Source organism: Manacus vitellinus, unplaced genomic scaffold (assembly GCF_001715985.3).
Source record: "Manacus vitellinus isolate BGI_N305 unplaced genomic scaffold, ASM171598v3 scaffold_46_pilon, whole genome shotgun sequence".
Taxonomy (NCBI): domain Eukaryota; kingdom Metazoa; phylum Chordata; class Aves; order Passeriformes; family Pipridae; genus Manacus; species Manacus vitellinus.
In genome coordinates this window covers 6330024-6339342 of record NW_021940578.1, presented here as the reverse complement: position 1 = coordinate 6339342, position 9319 = coordinate 6330024, and the positions used below count along the sequence as shown (strand labels likewise).

Sequence of the window (9319 nt, the reverse complement as noted above, 5' to 3'; positions counted from 1 at the left end):
CCACCAGCCCAGGTTGCTCCAAGCCCCATCCAACCTGGCCTTGGACACTTCCAGGGCTGGGGCAGCCACAGCTTCTCTGGGCAACCTGTGCCAGGGCCTCCCCACCCTCACAGCCAAGAATTCCTTCCCAATATCCCAGTCTAGATCAACTCTCTTTCAGCTCAAAACCATTCCCCCTTGTCCTGTCCCTCCATCCCTTGTCCCAAGTCCCTCTCCAGTTCTCTTGGAGCCACTGGAAGAGGCTCTAAGGTCTCCCTGGAGTTTCCCTTCCCCAGGCTGAACCCTCCCAGCTCTCCCAGGCTCTGCAGAGGGTTTATTGCCCTGAGTATCCCTGGGACACGTTTCCCAAACAGGTTCACTCCATGACTCTCACGCTATCACACTGCAATTACTCATAGGAATTTTTTTCCCCTGCTCTCACCACAGCATTTAGAACGAGCCCTGAGCCAGCCCCGCTCTGCCAGCAGGGCATTGTGTGTTCCTGGAATGGCAGTGATTTACATGGAGCTCTCAGCCCTTTGCCCATGGAGCAGAGCAGCTCCCATGCCCTAATTTGCCGTGTTTTCCAAAGCACACAAAGAGGAAAAGCTCTGCTCAGGCAGAGCAGGATTTGTGAATGGACCTGGGGTGCAACGGCCTCAAAAAAACCCTTTTTTATCTCCCTGAGATAAAAAGCACAGCCAAGCACCCTCAGGAATGTGATGCTTCAGGGAGTCATCCGAGGTCACAGAAGCAAAGAGCAGACTTTCATTTGGCTTCTCTTGTTGGAATTGGAGGAGAGGGAGCGAGAATTCCAGTTGCTTTCATTGCTTCTCTTCCCCAGCCCCACAGAAAGGGGGTGTGAGGAGGGCGTGTGTGTGTGTGTGTTTGGCACTTCTCAAATCTCCCCGCGACGTCCTTGAGGCAGAGCAGGGCACAGAGCCGGCCCTTCCCTGATAAATGGGAAAAGGAAACCAGAAACCTGACCCCCAGGAGGCCTTGCCCTTGCCAGGGGTTGGATCCAGACAATGCTCACCCGTGGAGGCCTCGGCCAGGAGGAGATAAACAGGCACCAGCTGCACGGAGCTCCAGCCGAACACGCGGGCGCTGAAGCGAAGGGCCTGCAGGGCTGCAGGGAGGGCTTCCAGGGCCTTCCCTTCCCAAAGGAACCTCTGGGCAGCACTGACAGCCACCTCCACGATGGACTTCTGCAGGGAAACACGGGGCAGGGCAGTGGGAGAAAAGGGGAGAGAGAAAAATCACAGAATCACTGGTTTGGGTTGGAGCGACCTGAAAATCCGTCTTGTTCCATCCCCTGTCATGGAATAAAATCATGGAATCCCAGACTGGTTAGGCTTGGAGGGAACTTAAGGCCCATCCTGTTCCACTCCCTGCCATGGAATAAAATCATGGAATCCCAGACTGGTTTGGCTTGGAGGGACCTTAAGGCCCATCTCATTCATCCCCTGCAGTGGAATAAAATCATGGAATCCCAGACTGGTTTGGGCTGAAGGGACCTGAAAGTCCATCTCATTCCACCCCCTGCCATGGAATAAAATCACAGAATCTCAGATTAGTTTGGTTGGAGGGACCTTAAAGCCCATCTCGTTCCATCCCCTGCCATGGGCAGGGACACTTTCCACCAGCCCAAGTGGTTACAATTGCACAGCCTTCTTTTCAAATCAAGTTTTCAGACTCTAAAGCAGTGATTGTAATGCAGTTTGTGGCTGTAATTAATAGGCAGACATTAAAGCTGTCATATTAGAGCATATTAGAGCATATTAGAGCTTGGCTTCATTCCTGCTCTGAGCAGGAACAGCTTTGGCCATCCCTGTAGGTCATGTGGTGTCTTCCAGGATGAAGAATCCTTTACTGCTCCTGACAAGGGCTCATAAGGCTGAGCAATAAAAGCTGTGAAGCACAGAAAATGATCATCACAAGACCAGAGCAGAGATCAGACAAAGGGGCTCCGCCGGGCTCTGCCGGGAACGCGGCTGACTCAGAGGCAGTGGAGCAGCTCTGGTGGTGCCAGCTGGGCACAGCTCCGGCTGCCAGAGCTGGGGAGCCAGGGGAGAGCTCCTCACACAGAGTGCAGCTTCATCCCACCCTCTCCTGGCCAGCTCTGGGCTGGTGCTTTGGGTGCAGAGGCTGGAAACGGGTCAAAATCCCAAATCCCCCACCAGGGTTTGCAGGGCAGCAGTGGCTGGGTTGGTTGTCAGAACCTATAAGTTATCCTGTATTTATCCATGTCTGGCTCCTCCCTGCCTTTTGCTGCTCCTGCCAGTCCACACCATTTGGTCTTTTCACCCTTGGCAGCATCTGCTGTGACCCCCAGCTCCACAAACATCTCCATCCAAATGCTGCTCCCTGCCAGGAGTGTGGATGCTGTGCCCTCATAGGGAAAAAAGAGTCAGGATCCTTGGAGAACCCCAGAAAGGTTTGGATTGGGAGGGACTTAAAGCCCATCTCGTTCCACCATGGGCAGGGACACCTTCTACTAGACCAGGTTACTCCAAGCCCCATCCAGCCAGTTCCCAACACTTCTCCATCAGCTTTTCCCACCAGTGGTGTTGCAGGGAAGCTGCCTGGGAAGCAGCAGGATGGGAAGGAAGCTGCTGTGAAGCAGTGGGATATCAGGAAATCTGCCTGGGAAGCAGTGAGATGGCAAGAAAGCTGCCTGGGAACCAGTGGGGTGGCAGGGAAGCTGCCTGGGAAGCAGTGGAGCTGCAGGAAAACTTCCTGGGAAGCAGTGGGACTGCAGGGAAGCTGCTGGGAAACAATGGGGTGGCAGGAAAGCTGATGGGAAGGAGTGGGCTGGCAGGAAAGCTGTTTGGAAAGCAGTGGAATGGCAGGAAAGCTGCTGGGAAGCAGTGGGATGGCAGGGAAGCTGTCTGGTAAACTGCCTGGGAAGCAGTGGGGTGGCAGGGAAGCTCCCTGGGAAGCAGTGGAGCTGCAGGAAAGCTGCTGGGAAGCAGTGAGAGGCAGGAAGGCTGTTGGGAAGCAGTGGGATGAGAGGGAAGCTGTCTGGGAAGCTGTCTGGGAAGCAGTAGGATGTCAGGAAAGCTGCCTGGGAAGCAGTGGGATGGCAGGGAAGCTGCTGGAGAGCCCTGGTAAGTCAGTGAGGCCCTGACTCCCCGGGCACCACAGAAAATACCACTTCACCTCTTTATTACCTTCTGCCTCCAGCTGGGGCTAAGCTGGGCAGAGAAACCATTCCCAGAGCTCCTGGAGGCCAGGCTTTGGCATTTTGCTGAGCTCCAAGTGCTCAGAGTGAGGCAGAGAGGGTCATGCCAGAGGTGAAGGAGCAGCTCAGGGACAGGGAAGCTCCAGGACAGCCCAGGAGTGTTTCCTGGAGATCCTGGCTGAGGTAAAGAGACACTGGTTTGGATAAATGAGAGCTTCAAAGAACACAGCCCAGAGCAAGAGTCCCCTGCCAAGAGCTGGAAAACATAACAGCCATCCCTGAGCTACCAGAATATGGAGAGGGAAAAGGAAGGTTTTCCAGAGAAGCTGTGGCTGCCCCATCCCTGGAAGTGTCCAAGGCCAGGTTGGAGCAATCTGGGCTAGTGGAAGGTGTCCCTGCCCATGGCAGGGGGTTGGAATGATGGTCTTTAAGGTCCCTCCCAACCCAAACCAGTCTGGGATTCTATGAAACCCAAACTGTATCCAGGGAGCACGTGGTGCCCAGGGGAAAGCCAGGACATGCTTGGGGCAGCAGCAGGAAAAGCTGGTGTTTCTCAGGCTGCTTTTTCCGTCTGTGCCAGGCTGGTGCAACCAGCAGGGCCCTGGTACGTGGGCACAGCCCAGATTGGCATCTGGGAGGGGCTGGAGATCGGGATCATTCCTTTTTTTACTCCTTGTCGATGGGATCATCTCTGCTTCCCAAGAGTGAACTATCTGAGACATCTGCAGAGCTGGGGGTTGGACACTGGCACAGCTTCCAGGAGGTGGAGGAAGGGCAGGAGGCAAGAGGAGCCCTGGAGCCCTGAATATTTTCTACCACAGTTCCAAGCCTGGGGGGGACCATTCCCTTTGGCCCTGAACAGCCCTGGGGGGACCATTGGATCATTCCCTTTGACCTGAACAGCCCTGGGGGGACCATTGGATCATTCCCTTTGGCCCTGAACAGCCCTGGGGGAATCACTGGATCATTCCCTTTGACCTGAACAGCCCTGAGGGAATCACTGGATCATTCCCTTTGACCTGAACAGCCCTGGGGGGATCATTGGATCATTCCCTTTGACCTGAACAGTCCTAGGGGGATAATTCCCTTTGTCCCTGGCCTGGTTTCCCCCCTTTCCCCCAGCCCTGCTCATTTTGGGCTCTTTTCATGTGAGCTGCAATTAGAGGTTTCTCTGAACTGCCCCCACACAATTTCTGGGGGGCCTTGGGGAGGCCAAGGACCCCAGCTCTGCTCCAGGTGGGAGCAGGGGGTTGGGAATGTGCTCAGGGTTCAGTGCCACATCCATTATCCACTCCCACACTCCTGGTGTGCCTGGAGAAAGGAGGATTTAGGGAGGAGGGAAGGTCCCATCAGCTCAGGCCGAACCTGCAGCCGCCGTGGCTGGAGCTCTGCCGAGCTGGATCCTCTGGGATCTTTTCCCATGCCCAGGGGCTGTGGGGAGCTGACATCACAACATCACACAGGCAGGTGAGGCTCTTTTCCAAACAGAAACTTGGAATTCTGTCAGTTTGGAGGTGCTGGCTGCAGGCACTCCCAAGGCAACGTTGACAGCAGCAGATTTCTATCAACAAAGCTCTGGAACCCGGACGAGGAGCAGGAATGAAACTCCTCACTCCTGGCTCCCTGCTCCTGGAGCCACTGGGCATTGGGATGTGCCCAAGCTTCCCTGTGTTCTGGCTGGGGCTGGAGCTCTGTGTTTTCTAAACAAACACCGTGCAGGAGGGGGAGAAGTGCAGCAGAAATATTAAAAAACCACCAAACCCACGGGCAGGCTCTGGGCACTGGGTTTTTCCTCTGGCTATCATGAGACTGCAGAGCTTTCCCCCTCAGCTCCAAAGGCCTTTTTTCATGGAATCCCAGACAGGTTTGTGTTGGGAGAGACCTTAAACTCATCTCATTCCACTCCCTGCCATGGACAGGAACACCTTCCACCAGCCCAGGTAACTCCAAGCCCTGTCCAACCTGGCCTTGGACACTTCCAGGGATTCAGGGGCAGCCACAGCTTCTCTGGGCAACCTGTGCCAGGTTTGTGTTGGGAGAGACCTTAAACTCATCTCATTCCACTCCCTGCCATGGACAGGAACACCTTCCACCAGCCCAGGTAATTCTAAGCCCTGTCCAACCTGGCCTTGGACACTTCCAGGGATTCAGGGGCAGCCACAGCTTCTCTGGGCAACCTGTGCCAGGGCCTCCCTACCCTCCCAGGGAAGAACATTTTAAAGCATTTTGTTGGCTCTGGAAGAGGAATGTGATGCAGCCACCAGTGAGACAGGGCACTAAATAACCTCCCCCCTTTCCCAGATCCTCTCAGCCAGGCCAGGCCCAGCCTGGCTGCCCCAAACCCTGCTGGGCACAAAGGCACTTTCTCATTCTCTTCCTCTTCTCACTTCTCCCTCTCTCTGGGAGAGCTCACCAAGGGATTTCCAGTGTCTCCTTCCTTTCTTCAGAAAGAAGGAAGACAAAGTGTTGCAGCAAAGAAGAAAAGCAAAGTGTCCCAGCACATCCTGTTCCCAGAACCTATTTTATTTGACCAGGCTGGAGACAAGGGTCAAAGAACAGACATTGTTAAGGGTTGTTAAATGGCCCATTAAAGTCTTTCCTTCGAAGGAGACTCAGTCTGCAGTCCCTGCCTTCCGAGGCTGAGACAGGTGAACCCCAACCTAGAGCAACTCCCTCTCCTCCTCTAGCCCTTCCTGCTGGCTTTCCCTGCCCCTAATTAACCCAGCTGCTTACCTTCCAGCTAATCAAGGAGCACTTCCTCCAGCTGGCACTGACGTGGCTCTTGGGATGTGTAGGGGATGATTTGAGCTGATGTAACCACAGGGTTCAATAGAGGGGGAGTTCCTTGGAACAGCTTCAAGCAGTTCTGGGTGGAAAAAATCCTGCCACACCCCCTGTGACACCGACTTTAACCTTCCCTGCAGACCTTATGAAGGATCAACTTCAGCAGAACCTGGAACTGAGGAAGTTTGGCATTTTCTGGGCCACGCTGGCCCGACACACCTTCTGTGGACTTTGCTCCACGGGCTCACGTGGGGTTTGCAGCCAGACAGGAGTTTCCAAACCAGCCTGGGCTGTCACTGCCCAGTTCCTGTAAAACCCAGAGGAATCTGCTGCCCAAAGCCTGTCACGAGCTCTCCCCAAGCAGCACTTTTGCCTTCACAGATTCTCTTTCATCCCCTCTCAGCCTTTGGAACTGAATTTAGAATTCCTCTTTCTGGAGTCTCCCAAGAAACACAACAGCAATGAGCTGCTCAGCAAAGCCCCACACCTGGGCCAGAAACACCTATAATAATAACACAATAATAATAACTCGTGGCAAATCCCTGATGTTCTTCTCAATGGCTGGATTGTTCCCAGCTCAGTCTGCTGCCCCTTTTCTCCAGGACTAGGAGTTCTGCAATTACAGAGGAAGAATTTATTTCCAGGGGGAGGGTTTTCAGGAGCAGATGCACCTGGGTGGGGGGATTTAGCAACACGGTGGGGCAGCAGCTCCTGCCACCCCACAAACAGAGAGAGAAAGAGCTGCAAACCACCGGGGCTGGGCAGGAGCTGCACATCTGCACCTACCCCGGGGCTCCACGGGAGATAAAAGACTGCACTTAGTGGGAAAGAGCACTCCAGGGCCAAGCTGGGCAGGTAAACAAAGGGAAGGGACTTGATTTCTTTGCCCCCCCTGCTCTAGGAAAGGGGATTCCCTCCTTTCAGACAGCCTGGAAGAAGCAGGATCCTGCACTAAGCAGGGAAATGGACCACCTGGCCAGGGAGGAGAGCCAGGATTGTGCTGCCTTAGGAAGATCAGGACTTGCAGTGAGGGCTGTGGAAAAGGCTGGAGGCTCCAGAATCACACAGAGGGTGCTTCCACTCCCCTCATTGCTGAGGCTTTGTTTGAAAAAACAACTCCCAAGTTGCAATCAGGCACCAAATCACCCAAGGAGGTGCCTGCTGCCTTTCTTGGGAGCATCCAGAGAGAGGAATTCTAAAGGGATGAAGGCAAAAGTCCTGCTCTGCTTTAGGCAGCAGATTCCTCTCAGTTTTATAGGAATGGGCAGTGACAGCCCAGGCTGCTTTGGAAGCTCCTGTGTGGCTGAAAACCCCAGGTGAGCCTGTGGAGCCCAGTTTGTGGAGGGAGAGAAGCTGGAATTAACCTCCCTTGGAGCACTTTGAAGTGGTGTTTGCTCTGCTGCACCCACCTGCCTCCTCAGCAGCTGCTCCTTGCCGTGTGTTCTGGCTCTCTCTGAGTGGAAGCAGGGCTGGGGTGGGATGAGCAGGGGGCAGATCTTCTCGTGGATGCTGTTCCAGTCGGCCCCCTGGTGAGAGGCATCGCTGCCAAAGGGGGCACAGCCAGAGTTTTATCCATCTTGGAGATGGTGTGAGGGAAGATTATTCCCTGCTGGGCCTTCTGGACTCTCCCCACAGGAATCCCCCCCACCCCAGCCCTTGGGCTGCTCACAGGGCACATGATATTCCCAGATGGAGGCACAGCTCTGTCCTGCCAAGCCCACCTGGTGCTGGGTGTTAAAATCCTTATTTAAATCACTCCCCGAACTCCTGGTACAGTCAAATCCCTGGATTTGTGTCCCTATGGACACAAAACCCCCTCGACCAACCCAACCCAGGTCACTGTGGGAGCAGGGAATGCTCAGTTCCTGTGGGATTGCTCCAAGGGCCGTGGGGGGGGATGTTTGGGACACCCCAGAGCTCCTGGATTTGCTCCCTGTCCGATGCTGGGAGTGAGCAGGAATGTTCCAGGCGAGCAGGACCACTCCAGCTCCTGCTGCCTCCCTGCTCAGTTCCATCCAGGACCCTCTCCAGGCTCCCTGGTTCCATACCAGTCTGGTCCCTGCCTCCTGAGCTCTGTCCCAGATCTCATCCCTGCCATCCTGGCTCCATCCCTGTGTCCCAGGCCTTGTCCTGGGGCTGTCCCTGTGTCCTGAGCCTCATCCCAGGGACAATTCCTGACTTTTGCCTGTGTCCCAGACACATCCCAGGCTTTGTCCCTGGCTCTCAGTCCTTGTCCTGGGCCTGTTCCTGCCTCCCCAGTTTCATCCTGGGCCTTCTCCCTGTGCCCTGAGCCTTGTCCTGGGCCTGTTCCTGCCTCCAGCCCCTCATCCTGGCTCTGTCCTGAGCCCTGCTGTGGGACTATCCCTGTCCTGTGCCCTGTCCCAGGTCTGATTCTGCCTCTTGTGTTTCATCCTAGGCCTTCTCCCAGTGTCCTGAGCCTTATCCCAGGCTTTCTCCTCACGCCCTGAGCATTCTTCTGGGCATGTTTCTGCCTCTTGTGTCTCATCCTGGGCCTTCTCTGTGTGCCCTGAGCCCCATCCTGGGGCTGGTCCCTGACTCCTGCCATGTCCCAGGCCTGTTCCTGCTTCCTGGGCCTTCTCCCTGTGTCCTGAGCCTTATCCTGGCCTTTCTCCCCATGTCCTGTGCCTCATCCTGGGACTAGTCCTGGCCTCTTTCCCTGTCCTGTCCTGCCCCCTGGGCCTCATCCTGGCCCTTCTCCCGGTGTCCTGGGCCCCACTCCGAGGCCAATCCCTGCCTCCTGCCCTGTCTGGGCCCGATCCTGCCTCCTGGGCTTTCTCCCTGGGTCCTGGGCCTTCTCCTGGATCTGTTCCTGCTTCCTGTGTTTCATCCTGGGCTTTTTCCCAGTGTCCTGAGCCTTACCCCAGGCTTTCCCCTCATGTCCTGAGCCTTCTCTGGGGCCTTTCTGTGTGACCTGAGCCTTGTCCTTGGGCTGGTCCCTGACTCTTGCTTTGTCCCAGGCCTGTTCCTGCCTCCTGGGCTTTGTCCCCACCTCCAACACCTCATCCTGGGACTAGTCCTGGCCTCTTGCCCTGTCCTGTCCTTCCCCCTGGCTCCCATCCTGGCCTCTCTCCTGGTGCCCTGGGCCCCATCCTGAGGCCAATCCCTGCCTCCTCATCCTGCCTCCTGGGTGTCCTGAGCCTTCTCCCAGGCTCTCTCCCAGTGTCCTGAGCCTTCTCCCAGGCTCTCTCCCAGTGTCCTGAGCCTTCTCCCAGGCTCTCTCCCAGTGTCCTGAGCCTTCTCCCGGGCTCTCTCCCAGTGTCCCGAGCCTCGTCCTGTGCCCGTTCCTGCCTCCCGTGTCTCATCCTGAGCCTTCTCCGCGTGTCCCGAGCCCCATCCTGGGGCTGCTCCCAG

General features: G+C 55.8%; 1 protein-coding gene across 1 annotated transcript in view; it reads right to left on the bottom strand.

The window, feature by feature from the left end:
- Positions 1-9319, bottom strand: part of ZMYND12 (zinc finger MYND-type containing 12) — a 19333-nt gene that overhangs the window by 7521 nt on the left and 2493 nt on the right. The window contains exons 3-4 of the mRNA XM_029962410.1: positions 7357-7489; positions 1016-1187 (exon numbers count right to left, since the gene is read on the bottom strand). Coding sequence (XP_029818270.1) covers positions 1016-1187; positions 7357-7489 — 305 coding nt within the window. The remainder of the gene's footprint in view (positions 1-1015; positions 1188-7356; positions 7490-9319) is intronic.